Source organism: Heptranchias perlo, unplaced genomic scaffold, assembly GCF_035084215.1.
Source record: "Heptranchias perlo isolate sHepPer1 unplaced genomic scaffold, sHepPer1.hap1 HAP1_SCAFFOLD_199, whole genome shotgun sequence".
NCBI lineage: Eukaryota > Metazoa > Chordata > Chondrichthyes > Hexanchiformes > Hexanchidae > Heptranchias > Heptranchias perlo.
Window position 1 is genome coordinate 296,415 of NW_027139215.1, and position 22,553 is coordinate 318,967.

General features: G+C 50.8%; 1 protein-coding gene and 3 long non-coding RNA genes across 6 annotated transcripts in view; 1 reads left to right on the top strand and 3 right to left on the bottom strand.

Moving 5' to 3' along the window:
• Positions 1-4,587, top strand: part of LOC137309978 (uncharacterized) — a 27,575-nt gene extending 22,988 nt beyond the window's left edge. For both annotated transcript variants that reach the window (XR_010960033.1, XR_010960034.1), the window contains exon 4: positions 3,909-4,587. This is a non-coding gene — a long non-coding RNA (uncharacterized lncRNA). The remainder of the gene's footprint in view (positions 1-3,908) is intronic.
• LOC137309977 (probable G-protein coupled receptor 139) lies at positions 1,843-5,877 on the bottom strand. 2 transcript variants are annotated; one of them, XR_010960032.1, is made up of 2 exons: positions 5,095-5,350; positions 1,843-4,186 (listed from the first exon to the last, which is right to left on the bottom strand). XR_010960032.1 is itself a non-coding variant. In XM_067977980.1 (2 exons), the coding sequence occupies exons 1-2, from the start codon at positions 5,651-5,653 to the stop codon at positions 3,285-3,287; spliced, it is 972 nt and encodes a 323-aa protein (XP_067834081.1). In that variant the 5' UTR covers positions 5,654-5,877; the 3' UTR covers positions 1,843-3,284. The 2 variants fall into 2 exon arrangements, 1 of the variants encoding a protein (XP_067834081.1); XM_067977980.1 differs by lacking the exon at positions 5,095-5,350 and adding an exon at positions 5,584-5,877.
• Positions 5,878-18,484: 12,607 nt separating this feature from the next.
• On the bottom strand, positions 18,485-19,903 carry LOC137309994 (uncharacterized). Its single transcript, XR_010960036.1, has 4 exons — positions 19,829-19,903; positions 19,625-19,746; positions 19,419-19,553; positions 18,485-19,336 (listed from the first exon to the last, which is right to left on the bottom strand). It is a non-coding gene; the product is annotated as an uncharacterized lncRNA (long non-coding RNA).
• Positions 19,904-20,438: 535 nt separating this feature from the next.
• LOC137309995 (uncharacterized) lies at positions 20,439-21,991 on the bottom strand. The gene is made up of 3 exons (XR_010960037.1): positions 21,672-21,991; positions 20,660-20,775; positions 20,439-20,572 (listed from the first exon to the last, which is right to left on the bottom strand). It is a non-coding gene; the product is annotated as an uncharacterized lncRNA (long non-coding RNA).
• Positions 21,992-22,553: the final 562 nt, after the last annotated feature.

Below are 22,553 nucleotides of genomic sequence, written 5' to 3' on the forward strand. Positions count from 1 at the left end.
CTACCTGCACCGACACCCCTCCCCCGATCCCGGACCCCCGAATCCGATCCTCCCCCTCCGACCCCCGACATTCCCCTCAATGATTGCTGACCCCTGCAATGAACCCCGATCCCATCCCACATGACTAGCGACCCCCGTGCCCACCTATGCCCATCTATGCCCCGTGCTCACCCGTGCCCCCCATCCATGCAAACAAAGACTTACCTGAAGACGTCCTCTCCCTGGCTGGTTTCCCGTCCCACTGAGACGAGCCTGTCAATCAACCGGTCAGTCAGACGGGAAACAAAAAAAATAAAAGATGTCCTTCCGTCAAAATCTTAAGGATGTCACGGAAACCCGTACTAATGGGTTTCCTGACCTCAAATTGACCCCCGCCCCTTTCCCGGCTCCGTTTTAAAATCACCCTCATAATCTCTGAACATCAACCATGGAGTGGAGTGAACAAATAGGTGGCAGCTGCAGTTGAAGGCAGAGAAATGGAATATATAGAGAGAGATGGGTAGTGAGAGGGAGGGATGTGGAGAGACAGAGCAATGGAATATACAGAGAGAGGGAGGGTGGATAAAGAAAGGGAGCAACTTAAACAGAGAGGGGTGGACGGCAGACAGAGAGATCCAGGAACGGGGCAAAATGAGGGGTTGTGTAGAAAACGGTTCTGCAAAATTGCAGAGAACAGAGCCAGGCACAGAGAGAAAGTGGATAGGGACAGAGTGGGAGGGAAGAGAGAGGGTAAAGAGCGATTGATGGGGATGATAGAGAGGGATGAAAAGGAAGTGAGAGAGTGAGGGGTAAGGAAACAGTGAGGTGGACTCAGAGGTGAGAACTCGGTTGGGAGAGAATGGGAGATGGGGAGCAAGGTAGGGAGGGGTGCGGATCGAGTGAAAGGGACAGGGAGGGAGAGAGATACACTAGTGTGCAAGGAGTTGGAGGCAAATAAGCAGGGCAGCAGGAATAGTGAGATAGGCAATGGGAGATAGAGAGGGATGAAGACAGATACAGACCGTGTCAGAGAGAGAGAGAGAGACTCGAACGGGAAGGTGGGAGACAGAGAGACAGGCTCACGGACAGCTGTGTTCATGCTGCAGGTCAGCCATTCTTTAAGATGATCTCAGCTATTTAGATTCACAGATTATTCATTTAATGGAGATTTCTTACAGTAAAGGAGAGAGCAGGTCCCCAGTGACACCAGGACCAGAGTTTTATTAACACAGCACATGGAGATTTCTTACACAGTCCAACCCCTTACTGGCAAAGTCACACATTGTACAAAAGGGATCCAACAAACTCCTCAAATTTGTCACTTAGTTACAAAGAGGGTTATTCATATATCAGTGATAACGCCCTTTGTACAACTTGCTGTCTACAGGAACTGAGCTAACTTGAGCCATGTTTATTTTTAAAAAAAATCTATGTCCCTGACCCCGTCTCCCCGTGCGTCCCTGACCCCGTCTCCCCGTGCGTCCCTGACCCCGTCTCCCCGTGCGTCCCTGACCCCGTCTCCCCGTGCGTCCCTGACCCCGTCTCCCCGTGCGTCCCTGACCCTGACCCCGTCTCCCCGTGCGTCCCTGACCCTGTATTTGGCGTTTTCCCCTTTCACTCTTTCTGACTGAAACTTGTCTGATGAGTGGTAACACTGTCATACAAGGTACTTTCTGAATCCTCACTGCCTGTCTGTACAATTCACCTTCTCCCCCTAACCTCTGTGGTGTTTGCCGTGGATTTCTTCCAAACACACATTGGCCTCACCCCTTCCTGCTTTGTCAACATCTCTTCCTTTGAGCATTATCTCTGGACTCCTCCCCTTCGATCACCTCCCTGCCGATCCCCATACCCCGCCCTCCCATTCCTCCACTGATCAGATCTCATTGACTTCCATTGGTTTCCTGACCCTCAACACGTTCCCTATAAGTCCCTCCAAGGTTTGCCTGTCCTCCCTCTGCAAACGCCTCCATCTCCATGTCCCACACTCTTTGATCCTCCAACACTGGCCTTCTGTGCATTCACTCATTCCTCGGTTCCCCTTCTGCGGCAGTGCCTCCAGCTAACCCGGCTTTACTCTCTGTTAATCCCTTCTGAGTGACGGAAACTTCATCTACTCCTGTGAAATTCCTCCATCAACTATTCTAACTGAGTCATTGGCCTGATTTTTAAAAAAAAGACTTCACGCCTGTTTTGAAACATCAACAGATCTTCTGTGCCTGGATGCTTCCGTGTTTCATGTCTACAAGGAGTGTGAGAGGTTGCAGCCCCTGTTCCACTATTTAAAGGGGCTGCTCCACAACTTCTGGCTGCGTTTCAGTCCCACGCTCCTCATCTTTGGCCACCGGGTGAGGAGGAGGGCGGGTCAGTCGGAGGATCTCCTCGTGGGCCTGTCCAAGGTGGCCATCCACAGGTCCAGGTTCGACGGGGCCCGTGGGGGCGGTCGCTCCAACTGTCGGCCTCTCTTCCCCGGATTTCTCCGCGCCTGGGTGGCCCTGGAGATGGAGCACGCGGTGTCTGCCGGTTCGCTTGGGGCTTTCCGCGACCGGGGGGCACCGCAGGGGCTGGAGTGCATCCTGGACCGATATAATAAAATTTAAATTTGACACTTATTTTGGGTTGTTTGGTTTTTCTGCACAGGAACACACCCTAAACCCCGCTTCTTGTGAAAGGGGGGCGTAAAAACACAAAAAAAATCAAAAAAAATCAAGCGTCATTCTGACTGCACTTCCAGTAAACACTTCAGAACCGAGCTGAGTGGAGGTCTGAGCAGAGCAAAACGACAGCCCTTGCCTGCCTCCTGAATCCGGGAGAAGGCAGAAAAAAAAACCATCAGTGATTCCCAGACTATTGAGGACCAACGGCTGTTAAAATATCACAGACAGAGTTACAGGAATGTTTTAAGGGGGCCCAGAAATAGTTAAAAAAGAGAGAATTAACCCCACAGATGCTGTAGGCGGGGCTCGATTATTAGTCCGGTCCGGTGGAAACTAATATCCAGTCGCTAATTCACAGCCCTTCCTCCGGACAATTACATTTCGGGTCAGACTCCCTGAGGACGTTTTTAAAAAATGATCTGAATACAGGAACATGTTTTGATAATGTTACTGTCTGTTGCTTTTGCTCATTTTTTGTCGGCTGCTGTAAAATTAAATTTTGATCTAACTTTTGAGAAGAAATGTGTTTGAAGGAGATATCGATGGCCCTGATGCTGAGTCCCTTTGGTAAATTGAGGTGATAATTGTGATCTGGAATTGAGTTGTGATGTTGGGAAGTCAGTTCCAGCTTCACTTCAGCCGTTTTCCTCATTTGACCAATTTACCAATTAGAGTAAACGGATATTTAATCACATTGAGCAGCTCCTCTCTGAACTTACTCTGGGTCACTGTGTAAATGGCCGTGTTCGTGCAGGAACTCAGAAGCTGAAGCAGAATTCCCGCTTGTTCGAAGGTTGCAAAAGGGTTAAACAAAGATCGGTGGTTAAAGACACCTGAAATTCGATAATATAAAAAATATACGACCGTTGTCATCCAGAGCAGGATAAAACTGGCGGATATGGCAAAAAGTAAAACGATGGACCTTCTGCGGTTCTTCATCTCAGGGTCCTTGTCATTCTCACCATTGCTGAGGTCCCGGAGGCTCCTTCGGGCCCGACTGGCCACTGAAATGCGTCTGACGGTGAGAGCATTAAACAATAAAATCAAACAGAATGGAAGCAACGGGGTTAACAGCTGTTCAATCCAAGAAAATGCGATCCATGCGGGTCGAATATAAAACTGTGATGATACACGACAACCCCGTGGTATATTGTTAACAGTACGGTAATGATCATACACGAAGGGCCGGGGAATGTTCTTTAAACCGAACAGCGCGCTCAAAGTCACGATAATCACAAGTGAAGTTTTCTCGGTGCAATATTTTGTTTTCAGCTTCTGACAACTAATGGCTACAAAACGATCAAAGGTAAAAGCGACCGTTAACCAAACAGAACTGTCTGTGGCAGTCGGAGCCAGGAAGAGAATGAATCTGCAAACACGAGTGTGGAGCAGGAAAGTGTCCCACCAATAAAGATGAGCAATCCGATATAAGATCACATTACAGGCAATCACCAGGAGATCCGCCGTCGCCATGGCCACCAGGTAGCGAGTGATACATTTGGAGAGACCGCACTTTCCACGGGACAGGATCACAATCGCCAGCAAGTTCACTGAGAGAAAGAGAGAAACAGAAACAGTGAAATCACTAACCGGGCTGATCAATGAGCTCTCAGTTTAACCGATGTACATGGGCTATGATTGTGTTTATTTATTGGTTTTTCCCCTTGGCTTCTGCCTCCTGGTCCGAAGGGGCAGCTCATTCTGGGAGGTTCCTTTCGGGTGACGGTGGCCCCGGGATCCCTCACCCGACAGCTGAGTCCTCACTTGTGATCCTTGAGATTAAGTTTATTTTGTCGATTCCGACACTGGGAGGTCCGCGGGGCAGGACGTCACCAACTATGAAAGTGAAAGGCGACAAGACGAGTTAAATCAGGAAATACAGACAAGGTGACTCTGGATTTGGCTTAAATCGTAATACGGGGGAGAAACCTAATGATTTGACCCACACAATACCAGAGACTTTGATTTCAGAAAATACATTGAAAACACGAGCCTGGTATTGAGTTGCTGCCCGTCATCTTTCAGTAATTAATTAGATGAGGTTTCCAGTGGAGTATTGTGAATGGATCATGACACACTATGTCAAGGAATTTAATTCTGTAACGTGCTCCAGTTATAACCAGGTCCAGTCTTTATATCTCAGCACAAGGCGTGAGAAAAACAAAGGACAGTCGGATCCTCGGAATAAGAGATCGTTCCCAGGAGCCGCGCGGTATAAGAACAAATCACCGCCAACTCTCACTCATGGTCTCCAGTTAATCCCCCACCCGAACCAGTGTCAAGACTGGTTTCCCCACTCTCCACAATAACACACATGGACTGAAGTATACAGTCATCGTCATTCAACTAGTCCAAACAATACTTTAAACATCAAATACATCAAAAGTCCTGTGAAGCCATTTTGCTGAAATATAATTATGATCTGAGAGGAACATTTGACGGGAACACAAGATTGTACCTTCGAGTGAGGAGGACAGTTTCTGTCACATGTTTTATTTATCTGATGCGTATTCCGTTTGTTCCCTGTCCTTCTATCCTGAAGACACTGACTCATGCCGGGATACACAGCCGCAATCTGCTCTCCGGAACCCCAGGCGATCGGTCCTCGGGAAACACGACAATCTCACCCGGTCCTTCCTCGCCCGATCTCCACAACAGGCGCGCTTTCCACCAGGAGGCAGTGGATTACACTCAGGACTGTGCGCCCTGCCTGTTTTACCCCTGCCTGGCCAGGGAGCACCAAGGACACATTTGGACCCCAGACTCGACAGTTCAGCACAGAGCGAGGGTGAGTTACTCGGTGCATTGACCAATGGGACAAGGATGGAAGTTTTAACTATCACTAAATTGTGAAGAATAACATTTTACATTTACCAGGCTCAGAGCACAAACAGCAATATCGTTAAACATTCTGTTACTTACACCGTACGTGTTGATAATGACTTACCAGGTACTCCAATTGCTGCCAGAACAGGGTAATAAATGAATTCTATCTCCGTAAATAAAGACCAACGCATTTCTCCGTGAAGACGATGTCTTTCGGTGCTGTAAAGAGGTATGCGAACTGCGATAGTCAGGTAACGAAGTTAAAACAGCGGGATACTTATAGTGTAAATAAACCCCGAATGGGACAATTAGATCGCATCCCGACTGACATCACATATTACTTACAGACTCCTGAACAAATAAGTTTTGGTCCCATCTGACCTTTGACTATCACACTCATTAAGGAGACGGAACATTACACATCGACCAGCTGAGTAACCTTTTGGAACAATGAATTGTACAATGACAGAGTCACAATTTCTAAGTTTAATAAATTACATGAAGATTGAAACCACAAGCACACAGTGTAAGAAATATCGAAACCCAGTTCACCAATGTGACATTTTTCCTTGAATCTTCTGTACTCCCATTCCCAGGCCGGTCCTGCTATTCCCTGTCACCCTACTATGTAATTTAGCACAGTCCTTGTCACCTTGTTTCACTCATTCCCCCTCTTTCTGTCTCTCTCAATGCCCAGGCCTCTCTCCCTCACACACACTCCTTTTACTTGACTCCCAAATTTCTCTGTCTGTTAATCTACCTCTTTTATTCCCTCTTTCTCTGGAACTCTATTTTCTTCCTGATTTCCCCTCTTTCTGGCTAACGGTAGTTAACTCAAAATGATTTTTGAGACTGAGATTGATAGATTTTTATTTGATGAAGATATCAAGGGATATGGATCAAAGGCGGGTAATTGGAGTTGAGGTACAGATCAGCCATGATCTGACTGAATGGCGGCACAGGATTGAGGGGCTGAATGACCCACTTCTGTTCTTATAAGATAATTTTTCACTTCTTTATAATTGGCCGCAGCTCACACTCCAGGTTCAAACGAGTTGTTACTCACTCTTTTCTGCCAGCTGGTGGAATTTACGTTAAAGTCTGGCTGATCTCTGCACCTCAGTGAAAGACAGAGCCAAGCATAGTTCTGGGAGCCTTTGCTGCTTGTCTGACCGCTGCAGGCAGACCACAGCTCTTAAAGGGACAGTGCATCAAAAATCCAGAACCACAAGCTGAAGGGAAGCAAGCCACAATGTCCCGACAGGTCACTCAGCAGCTGGGCAGCAGCTCATGGCCTGGTGTTTGACGACAGTCCTTTTATCATTTACTCCAAAACCCGAGTCACACACAACATTCTAGAAACACTCAGCGAGTCGGGCCCCATCTGTGGAGAGAACAGACCAATTAACTGAGATCTCAATGATATGAGGAACAAGACACGGCCCCCTGTGAGAAACAAAGAACTTGCATTCATATAGCACCTTTCACATCCTCCTTTAAGACACTCCTTAAAACCTGCCTGTTTGACCGAGCTTTTGGTCACCTGCCCTAATACCTCCTCACGTGGCTCGGTGTCAAATTTTGTTTGAAAATCGCTCCTTTGAAGTGCCTTGGGACATTTCACCACCTTAAAGGTGCGATATAAATGCAAGTTGTTGTTGATGTTATTCACGGTGAGATCGTGCGTTTCATTTCTTCCTCATTATTGTGGTTCTGACATCGAGGTGAAGAGTGACAGAGAGCAGATTTTAAAACCGTTGGAATATCAGTGAAATTAAATTGTGGCAAGTGAGAAACTCCGAGTCAGTTTTGCTCTGTATTTCCTGCATCCAATATTGCAGATAAATGAAAGTGAAGCTTTTGAAGGCAGAAAGTTTAATCGCCCCGTCGGAGGAATTGAACTCCTGTCTTTCCACGTGACAGGCGAAGATACTCATCACGATACTCACGGATAAGGCCATCCTTGATCACTTCCTTGTATCCCTCTGTACCCACATCCCCCTTCCCCCTCCAAAACCCACTTCATTCTGTGTTCGCCCATCAAAAAAACCCTCCCCCCAAGTCACTTACAATCACAATTTCAAAGTTCCAACTGTCCAGCCTTTGGCCCTCCATTCACCACGACATTTCTGCAGCTACTGATCTGCTCAATCACACACTCACCTCCACTTTTGATGCAGTTGTCCCCATTAAAACCATTGCTCTCTCTCACACTGTTCGGCCACCCTGGTACAGCTCTCGTCTCCTCTCCCTTCAGTCCAAGGGACAGGGTAAGGTCGCATAGCGATTATATTACTGGACTAGTAATCCAGTAGGTCCGGACTAATAATCGGGAGTCATGAGTTCAAATCTCCCCCACAGCAGCTGGGGAATTTAAAATCAGTTAATTAAATAAAATCTGGACTGAAAAGCCACCATCAGAAATGGTAACTCTGAATGCACTGGATTGTCATAAAAACCCCTCTGGTTCACTAATGCCCCCCTGAGGGAAGGAAACATGCCGTCCTCAGACCAATAGCAATGTGATTGATTCTTAACGGTTCTCTGAAATGGCCTAACAAGCGACTCAGTTGCACAATCCCGCTACGTAATAAGAATAAAACAATACGGGCCACACGCACCGAACAAGGCTCAGGCAATCCAAGCACAGTCGACCCTACGAAGTTCACCTCACGAACATTAGGGGACTTGTGCCAAAATTGGGACAGCTGTCCCAGAGATTGGTCAAGCAACAGCCTGAAATAGCGACACTCACAGAATCATGCCTTTCAGCCAAAGCCCGAGACTCCTCCATCATTATCCCTGGGTATGTCCTGACCCACCAGAGGTGGCAGCACAGTGGTATACAGTCAGGAGGGAGTGGCCGTGACAGTCCGCAACAGTTGACTCTGGACACCATGAAATGTCATGGTTTCAGGTCAAACAAGGGGAAGGAAACCTCCTGCTGATTCCCACTTACCGACCTCCCTCAGCTGATGAATCGTTACTCGTCCCTGTTGAGCACCACTTGGAGGAAGCAGTGAGGGTAGCAAGGGCACAAGCTGTACTCTGAGTGGGGAAACCTCACTGTCCATCACCAAGAGTGGTTCGGTAGCACCACTGCTGGCCGAGTCCTGAAGGACATAACTGCCATACTGGGATTGTGGCAGGTGGTGAGAGAACAAACATGAGGGAAAAACCTTTTGGACTTCGTCCACATCAATCTACCCGTCGCAGATGCATCTGCCCATGACAGCATTGGTTGGACCGACCACTGCATAGTCCTTATGGAGACGAAATTCCGACTTCACACTGTCCAGCATATAGTGTGGTGGCCGTGCTCAATGGGATAGATTCAGAACAGATCTATGCAACTCCAAACTGGGCATCCATATGGTGCTGTGGGCCAACAGCAGCAGCTGAATTGTATTCCACCACAATCTGTAACCTCATGGCCCGGCATATACCTCACTCTACCATTACCAACAAGCCAATGGATCAACCCTGGTTCAATGAGGGGTGTAGAAGAGCGTGTCAGGAGCAGCACCAGGAGTACCTAAAATGAGGTGTCAACCTGGTGAAGCTACAATTGTCCTACAACACAGGACTACATGCAAGCCAAACAACAGAAGTAGCATGCTGGAGAGCACAGCTAAGCAATCCCACAACAAACGGATCAAATCAAAGCTCTGCTGTCCTGCCACATCCAGTCCTGAATGGTGATGGACAATCATCCTCAATGATGGCAGAGCCCAGCACATGAGTGCAAAAGACAAGGCTGAAGTGTTTGCAACCATCTTCAGCCGGAAGTGCCAAATGGATGATCCTTCTCGGTCTCCTCCTGAGATCCCCACCATCACAGAAGCCAGTCTTCAGCTAATTCGATTCACCCCACGTGATATCAAGGAACGGCTGAGTGCATTGGATTCAGCAAAGGCAAAGGGCCCTGACAAAATCCCAGCTGTAGTGCTGGAGACTTGTGTTCCAGAACTAGATGCGCCTCTAGCCAAGCTGTTCCAGTACAGCTACAACACTGGCATCTACCCAACAAAGTGGTTAATTGCCCAGGTATGTCCTGTCCACAAAAAACAGGAGAAATCCAATTCATCCAATAACCGCCACATCAGTCTACTCTCAAAGATCAGCAGAGTGATGGAAGGTGTCGTCGACAGTGTTATCAAGCAGCATTTACTCACGAATCACCTTCTCACCAATGCTCAGTTTTGGTTCCACCAGGATCACTCGGCTCCAGATTTCATTACGGCCTTGGTCCAAACATGGACAAAAGAGCTGAATGCCAAAGTTGAGGTGAGAGTGATTGCCCTTGACACCAAGGCAGCTTTTGACCGAGTGTGGCATCAAGGAGCCCTAATAAAATTGAAGTAAATGTGAATCAGAGACAAAACTCTCCAGTGGCTGGCGTCATAGCTAGCACAGAGGAAGATGATAGTGATTGTTGGAGGCCAATCATCTCAGCCCCAGGACATCGCTGCAGGAGTTCCTCAGGGCAGTGTCCTAGGCCCAACCATCTTCAGCTGCTTCATCAATGACATTCACTCCATCATAAGGTCAGAAGTGGGGTGTTCGCTACTGATTGCACTGTGTTCAGTTTCATTCACAACTCCTCAGATAATGAAACAGTCCGTTCTCACATGCAGCAAAACCTGGACAACATCCAGGCTTGGGCGGATAAGTGGCAATTAACATTCGCGCCAGACAAGTGCCAGGCAATGATCATCTCCAAGAGAGAGTCCAACCACTTCCCCTTGACATTTAATTTCATTACTGTTGTCGAATCGCCCACCATCAACATCCTGGGTGTCACCATTCACCGGAAACTTAACTGGTGAAGCCACATAAATACTGTGGCTACAGGAGCAGATCAGAGGCTGGGTATTCTGCGGCGACTGACTCACCTCCTGACTCCCCAAAGCCTTTCCACCATCAACAAGGCACTAGTCAGGAGTGTGAAAAAATACTCGCCACTTGCGTGGATGAGAGCAGCTCCAACAACACTCAAGAAACTCGACACCATCCAGGACAAAACAGCCCGCTTGATTGGCACCTCATCCACCTTAAACATTCACTCTCTCCACCACCGGCGCACCGTGGCTGCAGTGTGTACCATCCACAGGAAGCAATGCAGCAACTCGCCAAAGCTTCTTCGTAAGGACCTCCCAAAACCTCGACCTCTACCACCTAGAAGGAAAAGGGCAGCAGGTACACGGGAACAACACCACCTGCACAGTCCCTTTCAATTCACACACCATCCTGACTTGGAAGTACATCGCTGTTCCTTCATCATCGCTGGGTCAAAATCCTGGAACTCCCCATCTAACAGCACTGTGGGTGAACCTTCACCACACAGACTGCAGCGGTTCAAGAATGGAAGCTCACCACCACCTTCTCAAGGGCAATTAGGGATGAGCAATACCTGCTGGCCTTGCCAGCAATGCCCACATCCCATGAAAGAATTTTAAAAATCGTCCAAATAACCTCTGGTCTGTCTCTCCCTATGTTTGAGTCACTCTATGTTTATATGTATGCGTGTGTGTCTGTTTCTTTGTGTAGGTGTGTCTTTCTGTGTATTTTTGTGTCTGTCGATGCATGCGTGTGTCTCACATTTTCTATGTTTTCCTGAATGCGTCTGTTTCTCCTTCTTTCTCTCTCTCACTCTCTCCCGCGCTCCCCACATAATTTTACTCTGGACATAATTGAACAAAGAGATGAAAAAGTGGTCGGGAAGTCTTCTTTCAACAGTGGCCCGTGGAAAATTAAACAAACTGTCATCAAACAATAGTTCAAAAAGAATCAGTAAAACATGAAGCATCTGTGGTGAATGTACGGTAACACCCAGCATCGATTCCTCATTAGTATAGTGGTGAGTATCCCCGCCTGTCACGTGGGAGACAGGGGTTCAATTTCCCGACGAGGAGGTTATTGCTGCTTTAGAAGCTTCACTTTCATTTATCTGCAATATTGGATGTTGAAAATACAATGAAAAACTGACTCGGCCTTTCCCACTTCCACAATTTGATTTCACAGCGATTTTAAAATCTGCTCTCCGCCTCACTCTTCAGCTCGATGTGAGAACCACAATGATAGGCAAGAAATAAAATGCAGAATTGTGCTGTGGACAGACCGGGTCTGAGTCACCAGCCCGAAACAGGGAGAGACCGATCGAGAGAGAGACAGACAGACAGAAAGAAAAAAGATGGAGATACAGAGAGAGACAGGTCTCGGAACAGGCGCAGATGAGAAAGCAGACTCGGAAGATCTCACATACAGCAATGAAAAGGATGCATGTTTCAGTGAATCTGTTTTAACTACTTCTTTGATGACAGTTTATTTAATTTTCCACGCGCCACTGCTGAAAGAAGACTTACTTTCGATCTCTTTGTTAGTCAAGGTCCAGAGAAAAATTATGTGGGGAACAGGGAAAAAGTGACAGAAAGAAAGAAAGAGAGAGACACTCAGAAACGGGTAGAAAAAGTGAGACACACGCAGACATATTCACACATACACACACATTCATAGCTACATACACACGCACACAAAGACACACAATCATACACCCTCCAATAACCTGAAAGTAACACAGGACTACTTGCCAAACAGCAGAAGCAGCATGCTATAGGCAGAGCTAAGCGATCCCACAACCAACGGATCTTCTGCAGTCCTGCCACACCCAGTTGTGAATGGTGGTGGTCAATTAAACAACTAACGGGAGGAGGCTCTGTGAACATCCCCATCCTCAATGATGGTAAAGCCCAGCACGTGAGTGCAAAAGACAAGGCTGAGCTGTGAGCAACCATCTTCAGCCAGAAGTGTCGGGTGGATGATCCATCTCGGCCTCCTCCCGATATCCCCACCATCAGAGAAGCAAGTCTTACATCGAGGTGAAGAATGACGCACAGAGCAGATTTTAAAACCGCTGGAATATCAGTTCATTTAAATTGAGGAAAGTGGGAATCTCCGAGTCAGTTTTACACTGCACTTTCCACATCCAATATTGGAGATAAAAGCTTTTGAAGGCAGCGAAAGTTTAATCTCCTCGTCGGGGAATTGAACCCCCATCTCCCGCGTGACAGGCGGGGATACTCACCACTATACTAACGAGGAACTACTATATTGATTCTACACTCACCCCAGATGGCGTTAAAAATGCTTCATGTGTCAGTGAATTTCTTTCAACGATTTATTTGATCACAGTTTGTTTAATTTTCCACGGGCCACCGTTGAAAGAACCTTTAACATTTCCATCTCTTTGTTAGACAACGAACAACTGACTCTGTCTTTCTTTCGTTCTTTCTTTCTCTTTTATCGTGGTGAGTTGCCCCGCCTTAGTCCGTGGTTTAATTCCCCGACGGGGAGGAAGCATTTATGAGACGCCAACTTTAATTTTATGTCTTCGCCAAGCTTCTTCCAGATGTTTGATTTTCCTCCCCGCCTTTTTTCCACGAGGGTGCCCTCCTTCCCCCCCGGCCGAGGCCTTGTTTTTTTATTCTTCGAGTGTGTTCACGTGCAGTCAACAATAAACCCAGAATATGTGTCATAATAATTTTTTTCCCTTGTGTTTTCGGCCCTCTTTCATAAGAAGGGGGGGTTTGGGTGGTTTTTTTTGTCGACTGGAAGTTCAGTCAGAATGAGGCTTTTTTTCCCCCTTTTTCCTTGTGTGTTTTTAGGCCCCCCTTTTATAAGTAGTGGGTGGGGGGGTTCAGGGTGTGTTCATGTGCAATAAACCAAAAAACCCAAAATAAGTGTCAAATAATAATTTTATTATTTCGGTCCAGGATGCACTCCAGTTTCGTCTAGTTTTCTCGTTTAGCCTCATGTGGGACAATTGGAGTCAGCTGACTTCAGGTTGTGTATAAAAGGTGCTGGTTGGTGGGGAAAGTGATAGTTGAGTTATTTGGTATCATGGGGGATTTTGTAGTGAGAGGTTCATCACTGTGGTACTGACAACGAGCAGAGCAGAGCAGAGCCAGCCAGCCTGAGGAGAGGAGAAGGAGACGAGAGGAACCATCAACAGGGAAGGAGGGAGAAGGAGAACACCATCACCATCAACATCAGCCGTGAGGGGTGTGCTGCTGCGGGTTCGGCCGTCAACACAGAGGGAGGAAGAGGAGGTCGGCGCCGTGAGGTGTGGACGGCTGGAGGTAGGGGGAGGAAGAAGACCATAAAAGGACAGGGGGTTTCCCCCCAAGTGTCTGGCCCGGGACAGCTGGAGCTGCCTGGGTGAAGTTACTTTTCTTTTGTTTCCATCCTTGGAGGACTGAGCCGAGGCAGCTTCGGCTGTCTAGGGGAAGACATCTCCTCCCCACTGCCCACCAGAAGGAAGAAGGTGCAGCCCCGCCCCTCTTCGACCCACTTCAGCGGCAGCCCACCCCTGCGGACTCTCTCCTTTCTCTGGGCGCCATCCCTCCCTCACTTGCTCTCCTGCTCTTGTGAGCTATACCTCTTAAGGCATAAACATCGGACAAAGGAGCCCCTCTCCCAAATTAATATTGGCAGACGTGGGAGAGGCGGTTATCCATTAAGGCCGTCTCCATCCATCGGCCTGAGACTATGGCATCACCATCTTCGCCGGTGCCGGGACCCAGCAGGACGTATGCGGGAGTTGCCGCGGCGGCCGCTTCTGCTGTTTCTGCCGCTCCTGCTGGGCCGGCGCCGTTTCGCCTCTTGACGAGGAAGAATGGGGTCAAGGCCTACGCCCACCCCAACATGACCATTGAGGCCTGCGTGAAGGCCATGGCCGAGGTTGTCAGCCCCTCGGCCATCGTTGCGGCCTCCAAGGTCTACGGGAAGGCTGTTGTCTTTTTGAGGTCCGAGCGGGCGGTGTCCCTGGCCCTGAGCAAGGGGCTCACGGTGGGCGGGACTTTCCTGCCGGTGGACCCGCTGGAGGCCACCGCGCAGCGGGTTGTCATCTCCAACGTCCCGCCCTTCCTTCCGGATGAGCTCCTCCTCCCCCACCTGCGTCAACTGGGGGAGGTGAGGTCGGGGATAACGCCGCTGACGCTCGGCCTCAAGGATAACAGCCTCCGGCATGTTTACTCCTTCCGTCGCCAAGCCTTTATTACACTGGCACGGGAGGAGGTGACGGAGGGGGGCTTTAACGCCCTCCATGACGGGACAGCCTACCGTGTCTTCTGGACGGCGGAGGGTGGGCGGTGCCATGCCTGTAAGGAGGTGGGGCACCTAAAGAAGAACTGCCCCGCCTCCCAGGCCGCCAAACAAGCTACGGCGGCCAAGGCTGGCGCCGCCACCGCTCCTCCCCCGAACCCCGCCCCCGCGTCGGGAGAGTCAACTGCGCGGGCGGAGGGCACCCTCGGCCGCGAAAAGCGCTGGAGAAGACGAGGCACCAGGAGGCTGGTCCCCGGGACGTTAACGGGTCGAGCCAGCCCAAGGCCGTGGTCGTGACCGCGGCTGATCAACATCTCGCAGTCGCGACAGTTCCCGGGCTGGCGGGTGGTCAGGAGGGAGCGGAGGTGGGGGCCCCAGCAGACATGGGGCTCCCCCTCCCTCTGCGACCCTCCGGCAAGAAGAAAAGGCACCACTCCCTGGAAGCGGGGGGGAAACCTGCTAAGGGACGGCCCCCCGTGGATGGGGAGTTGGCGCCACTCGCGGATCATGCGGCCCTGCCCGCTACATCTAAACAGCGGCGGGGGTCTTCTGCCTCTCGGGGGGAGGAGATCGTGCCCGTGCCGCCCGGGGGGGATGGAGAGACCCTGCTGATAGGGGGGGTCGCGGATCCGCCCACAGACATACGTACCCCGTTCACCGGGTCGGGCGTCCTGGGTGCCGGGGCGGGCGAGGCCGAAGAGGCCGGATTCGTCTGCCCTCGGCTCGACCTCTCCCAGGACCTGCTCGACCTGGTGGCGGGGTTTAATAAAAACATCTCACGGGCCGGGTCGGTCGGTGGCGACGTGGGTGGGGGGACCCCCTCCTCCCAGTATCTGGGCACGGAGCCGGGGGAGGTGGGAGAACTGGAGTATACGTTCTCCCCCGTTTCCCCGGTTTGCCCCTATATCCGGGTGCCTGTTTTTCACCACCCGGAGGATGGGGAGGGTCCCCGCCCGGCGCCGCCCTCTGACCCAGAGCCCCCGGTAGAGCCCGGGCGGGGACTCCTCTGCCGACGATCCGGGGGGTGGGATCGTGACAGGGGCGGGGCCGGCCGGCGCGGCCGTCTCGTTCTCCGCACCCTGTGCGGGGAGCGGGTCGGCCGCGAGTGACGATGATCCGGAGGAGGACGGGGACTCGGTGGTGGGCACTGGGGAGGATTTGGAGTTCGCCACCAGTGAGGTGGTGGACGCCCTCGTGCCCGACACCGAGTCTCTCCTCATCCCCGTTGAGGAACTCCGGGATTTTGTGTCCGTTTGGAGCCATCGTCGCGATGGCGTCCGGCTGGCCCTCGACCGTTGGTCGGAGCCGGCGCAATTAATCTGCTCGGTCCGGGCCGCCGTCGCGTCTGTGGCCGCGGAGGAGGGCGGCGGCAGGGTCGGGTTGCGCCGGCTCAGGTTTCTCCTCACCGGGCTCTTGAGGGAGTGGCGGTCGACTAGCGGCCCCGCTCCCTCCGCGCATTAGGTTTAAGTAGGTTGCGCTGTGCTCTTGCCATGGAGATAACCATAGCCAGCCTCAACATCAACGGCGGCAGAGACGCCCGCCGTAGATTTGACAAGTTCTCGGTCCTTCGGGACGGGAAGTATGCGGTGTGCTTTCTGCAGGAAACCCACACCGTTCCGGGAGACGAGGCCACGTGGATCCTGGAATGGGGAGGGGGGGTCTACTTGAGTCACCTCGCCAGCGTTTCGAGCGGGGTGGCCATCTTGTTGGCCCCGACTTTTCAGCCGGAGATCTTGGGGGTCAAGGAGCCGGTGCCGGGCCGCTTGCTCCACGTGGCCCTTCGCCACGGGGACGTGCCGCTTCACCTGGTGAACGTGTACGCCCCCTGGTCCGGAGCCGAGCAAGTGAGCTTCTTTGAAGAAGTGTCCACTTACCTGAACTCCGTCGACGCCGGCGAGTGCATTATCCTCGGGGGGGATTTTAACCGTACCCTCGAGGCGAGGGACCGCTCCGGTCCCGCGGATCGCCGGTCGGCGACGGGGAAGTTGAGGGACCTGGTCGGGTCCTTCGACTTGGTGGACGTCTGGCGGAATCTCCATCCCGACTCCAGCCAGTTCACCTTTGTGAGGGCCGGAGGGGGGGGGAAGCACCAGAATCGACCGCCTGTACGTTTCGCGGGCGTACGCCTCCTGCGTCCCGTCGGCCTCCATCCGGCCGGTGTCGTGCTCGGACCACCACCTGGTGTGGATGGAGCTCGCTCTGTTCCGCGCCCGGTCGGGGTCCGCGTACTGGCACTTTAACAACCGGCTGCTGGAGGACGCGCGGTTCCGGGACTCGTTCCGTCTGTTCTGGAGCGACTGGAGAGGGAAGCGGGGAGGCTTCTCCTCCTTGAGGCTATGGTGGGACGTGGGCAAGGCTCACGTCCGCCTCTTCTGTCAAGAGTACGCGAGGGGGTCGATTAAGAGGCGGGAGTCCGAGGTCAGGCGGTTGGAGCAGGAGGTGCTTGGCCTGGAGTCCCGTCTCGGTCAGGCCGCCGAGGATCCGGCCCTGCGGTGGGCATACAAAGAGAAGGATGCTCTGAGGGACCTGCAACTGGACCTCGCTGGAAAAGCGGCGGGGGGCCCGTAAGCATCTCCTTACGCTGCTGGCCGACGACGGGTCCCTCGTCTCGGACCCGGAGGGATTCAGGGCCCGGGCTCGATCCTACTACGAGGCTCTGTTCTCTCCAGAGCCGTCCAGTGAGGAAGCGCGCAGAGTTTTGTGGGAGGACCTGCCAAAGGTCAGCCCGGAGGACGCCGACCAGCTGGACGCTCCGCTGAGTCTGGCTCGGGAGGCTGCGCCTCACAACTTGAGCTGTCTCGGAAATTCCCTCCGTGCCTTTTCACTCCGCGCGGAGGTATTTCCTGTACGGGCTGCTCCTGCACACACTCCACTTCCTCGCCCTCGTCTCTCGCCCGGACACGCCCTGGCCTGCCATCCGGCAGAGGCGGGGGTCCCCAGTGGGGGGGCTCTCTACTCGGGGATCCTCCCGTGTTACATCGGGCATCTGGGGTGGAGAGTGTTGCACGGAGCAGTCGCGTGCAATAGGCGTTTACCCCATTTCACGGACTCCCAGGCCGCCTGCAATTTCTGCGGCCTGGAGGAGTCCGTGTTTCATTTGTTCACGGGGTGTGGGAGACTGCAGCCCCTGTGATTATTTGGAGGGGCTGCTCCTCAGGTTCTGGCTGCAATTCAGTCCCACGCTCCTGATCTTTGGCCGCCTGGTGAGGAGGGGGGCGGGCAGGCCGGCGGACGTCCTCGTGGGCCTGTCCAAGGTGGCCATCCACAGGTCCAGGTTGCTTGCGGCCCGTGGGGGCGGTCGCTCGGACTGTCTGCCTCTCTTCCGCGGAATGCTCCGCGCCCGGGTGGCCCTGGAGTTGGAGCACGCGGTGTCTGCCGGTGCGCTTGAGGCTTTCCGCGACCGGTGGGCACCGCAGGGGCTGGAGTGTATCCTGGACAAGGAAAATAAAATTATAATTTGAAACTGGTTTTGGTTTTTCTTTGGGATTTTTGCACATAAAAGACACCCGAAATCCCCCTCCTTTTAAAAGGGGGGCCTAAAAAATGTCGCTGTTGGGAATGGAAAAAAGTCGCGAAAAAATCCTGGCTGCTAAAAACAGCAAAAAGGTCACTGCTTTGATGCGATTGGATGTCTTTCAGACTCATCAGAAAAAGAGTAGCTGATAAACCCCCGGCTGCTCTTCCATCCCACACTCCTGAGCTGAGCGGAGTGGTGAAAATAGTAAAAAACTGTTTTTGATCCAACTCAATGTCTTTCGGATGCTCCTTTCGTTCAATCACTTCCATTGTCCTATTTCATAAATTTCTAAAAGAAAAAATAAGGAGTCACTGTTGGGATACGATTGGATGTCTTTCAGACAGACCATCAATCCATCCAGGGATCAGCCTGACTGAACTTGCCAGTTAATACTGCTGAGTAGAGCAGAGGTCAGAGTTAAAGCTCTGGGTGGAGAGCAGGGTGAAAAGTACTAGCCCTCGCTTGTGTACCTCTGAATCCAGGAGAAGGAGAAGGAGAGGAACAAACAACCAACAGGGAGGAAGGAGGAAGAAGAAGACCACCATTCACTGTGAGGGGTGTGCTGCTGCTGACCGATACCATCCAACAGAGGGAGGAAGAGGAGGTCGGTGTGGTGCAGTGTGACCAACTGAAGGTAGGGGGAGGAAAGATCATACAGAACAGGGGGTTTCCCCCCCAGTGTCTGGCCCAGGACAGCTGGAGCTGCCTGGGTGAAGTTACTTTTCAATCTGTGGAGGACTGGGCAGCTCCAGCTGTCTAGGGGAAGACATCTCCTCCCCCTGCCCACCAGAAGATCCACCTGTTAAGGTGCAACCCCACCCCTCTTCCACCCACTTCTGCAGCAGCCCACCCCTGCAGACTCCCTCCTTCCCATTCGACCATCCCTCCCACTATCACGGATATTCTTTTTTACAAAATCCTGCAAAGGAGCCCCTCTCCAAACACAGTGGGAATTGGGGAGAGGAGGTTTTCTTTTGCAAGGCCTTTGTTATTAGTCGGCCTGAGACTTGGGGTGGGTGTAGCTCGATGGAATATGGCGACACCATCTCCGCCGATGGGCACTGCAGGGGCTGGAGAGCATCCTGGACAAAAATAATAAAATCTTAATTTGACACTGGTTTTTGGTTTTCTGCACAAACACACCCTGAACCCCCACTAATTATAAAAGGGGGGCCTAAGAAAAAAAAGCAGAGATCAGAGACAGCGGTCACAGTCAGGGCCAGGATCAGGATCAGGACCACCTCAGACTCCACACCTAAAACGGAAGAAGAAACCAATGGTCAGTGAGTGAAGGAAATATTGAGGGGAAAATGGAAACCAGCAGTCCGCCAACTCACCACCTGGAGACCTCTCCTGCATCCTTTGCTCAACATCATTAAGGGGCTCAGTTGCCAGGTCTGACACTTCAGGATCCAGAATGACCAGGGGTCCAAGTGAGGCTTCACCCTCCCACTTCAATTCAGCATCACTCCCTGCAATATCAAACATTCCAGTTAGAGAGGGTAAAGGGTGACCTCCAACATAGAGAGGATCAATGTCCTACCAGGTCCAGATACAAGATCCCTCCTTCCTCTGGAATCAAGTCAGAATTCCCTCCTCGCACTGCAGTTGCCCAGATGACAACAGGCGCACACGTCATTGGTCAATTCTTCCAATGGGGTCGAGCTAAACCAGAGAATCAGTTTATCAACCAGGTTGTCCATCACCCTTTAATACAACACATCCCTGAGCGAGAGAGGGAACTTACATATTCTGGAAAGTACAAGCTTTGTTCATGGAATCTCTCCGATCCACTGCAGCAACTTTCAGGTGACAGGTGATGAAAATCTGAGGAACACATTCAATACAAGTTGTTATTTAGTGACCTCCTCCCAACATGGGGAACCCAATGTTTCGCTTCCTCTTACCAGTGAACGGTCATCTCCAAAGAAGCGGAATGCATCCAGGTCAAACTGGAGTTTGTTCAGCTCACGTTCACTCTTGGCAACACAAAGGTTGAAAAGGAGTCCTCAGCTTTGCTGTCCAGGAGGCAACTGAAGAAAGATTAAAAAAACAGACAAAGTGAATTAAGTGAACCTTTGGGACATAACCAGCTGGAATAGGCAGAGAGCTCCTTACCCATGGTAGTCAATGATGTTGTATCTTGGGGTGGAATCCTTGCCTGGGCTCAATGTAGCTGCACAGCTGTCAATGTAGAGTTTCAAGGGCATGTGGTTGGTCATCGAAACAGAGGCCTCAATGTGAATGAGGTCACCCAGGTAGTAGACAGTCGAGGTGCGCTCTGTAAGCCAGTCATCTGAAGTACAAGAGGACAAGGGTTGGAGACAGTGGGTGTAACTCCCAGTGGGAGACGACAGAAAAGCACTCCCCATCCACACATCACATACCATTCATAAGACACAGTGAGAATGACAGAAGCCCTTCTCCAGACTTGGTCGAGCTGAATGGGATCCAGGTGGGCTTGATAGGGTCACTGCTCACATTGCCCTTCCTGGAAGGACAGGCGTGTAATTTCAGGACAACTTCAGAGAACTGCACCTGCTGTCGACCTCATTTGCAATAGAGTAAAGATTCTTACCTAAAATAGTGGCACTCAATGGGAATGACTGCTCCATTAGTTCTCACAACGACAGATCCACAAGCATTTGGGGTATGGTTCAGGTGGGTGGTATAGACCAGGAAATCTCCAGCCATCTGAAAGACATCAGGTTAAGGAATGAAGAGCTGGTCTTATTGGACAAGAGCTATTTCTGGTCATTTTCCTGCCCTGTTAAACAGCAGTTTGAGGGGTTTTAGCTGCTCCTCAATGACACATGATTGAAGCAGCTCCACCATTGGTTGAAGTTGCCTGGAGCAGCCTCTGTTACTCTGCTCAGTCCACCTTCTATTGCAGGGGACTTCAGGCCTGCAGTCAGAAACCCTGAAATGATTGGCACTGCCAGATTTGATGAGCATTCTTTCCCAAATAGAATAGAGCTTTCACCTTAAGGGGCTTCAAGTTACCCCTGATATGGAGCACAAAACACAACATCACTTTAAAACCTCACCTGTATCCATGGAATCAAGGGGATTGGCAGGTGTAATAACCAAAAGTGGAGTTCCCCTTTAATACATTGTATCCCAATTATTATTCCACTTGTTTCATCTTTCAAGAGAAGTCTCAACAGGAACTTCCACACTGAACATTCATTGACCACAAGTTAAGGCAACAGGCCTGAATATCCACAGGAAGGCACAGAAAAGATAAATCAATTGAGGCACAAAAGAACAGAGTGGTTTGGAGAAATGTAGGTGAAGGTTCAAGGCCAATAGAGTTGAATCTCAGAGTTAGAGTAGTAATGACCCATTTAAGAAAGATGCAGTCCCTCAGTGACAATTTGAAGTTCTTTTTAAATATAAAGCTAAGATTGACATGTCAACATAAAGAAGTAGTTTCACACAGGGTGATATTTAACAGTGGGCAAGAATTTATACACAGATTTCATTCAGGGATCTCCTCAGTGGCTGGAGTTTCACCCGATGTTAATGAGTTCTGAGTGGGCAGTAATCTACACAGTGAAATTGGAGCAAGAGTTGAGGAATCACATTACCTGCAATCTGCTGCCACATTCATGGAGCCCATAGTCAAAGAGGACAGTGTGGTTCTGAGAGTGGATCCCAGTTGGCCGACAACCTGCTGTCCCCAAGGTCAGGTCAGCAGCTTTAATCAGGTGCCTGGTTCTAAATAAATCCATGTCTACCCTCACCAGCAGGTTCTGCTCTCCACACTGCACCATCACAGTCTGCAGTGGAGACAGACTTCTCCCCTCAGACACACTGAAATGGGAACCAAAGGGAGGCACAGGGGGAGGGACTCTCTGGGGCACAGGGGTGGGTTTTACTCTTCTCCATGGAAATCTCTGGCCTCTAAACTGTTGCCAAATGTCAGAGTAACAAACCACTCCAACTAACACCAGCACCGGGAACAAACCTCTCACCACTCAATCCCCCATGATACCAAACAACTCAACTATCACTTTACCCACCAACCAGCACCTTTTATACACAACCTGCAGTCAACTGACTCCAATTGTCCCAGATGAGGCTAAACGAGAAAACTAGACAAAACTGGAGTGCATCCTGGACCGAAATAAAAAAATTATTATTTGACACTTATTTTGGGTTTTTTGGTTTACTGCACATGAACACACCCTGAACCCCCCCCACTACTTATAAAAGGGGGGCCTAAAAACACACAAGGAAAAAGGGGGAAAAAAAGCCTCATTCTGACTGAACTTCCAGTCGACAAAAAAAACCACCCAAACCCCCCCTTCTTATGAAAGAGGGCCGAAAACACAAGGGAAAAAAATTATTATGACACATATTCTGGGTTTATTGTTTACTGCACATGAACACACTCGAAGAATAAAAAAAACAACACAAGGCCTCCGCCGGGGGGGAAGGAGGGCACCCTCGCGGAAAAAAGGCGGGGA

Bases quoted from the DNA above. Each gene is read 5' to 3' on its own strand.
- LOC137309977 (XM_067977980.1), bottom strand. From the start codon at position 5,653: ATGCGTTGGTCTTTATTTACGGAGATAGAATTCATTTATTACCCTGTT. The intron at 4,187-5,583 runs GTAAGTCATTAT...TCTTTCTCTCAG, and splicing joins GGCAGCAATTGGAGTACCTG to TGAACTTGCTGGCGATTGTG.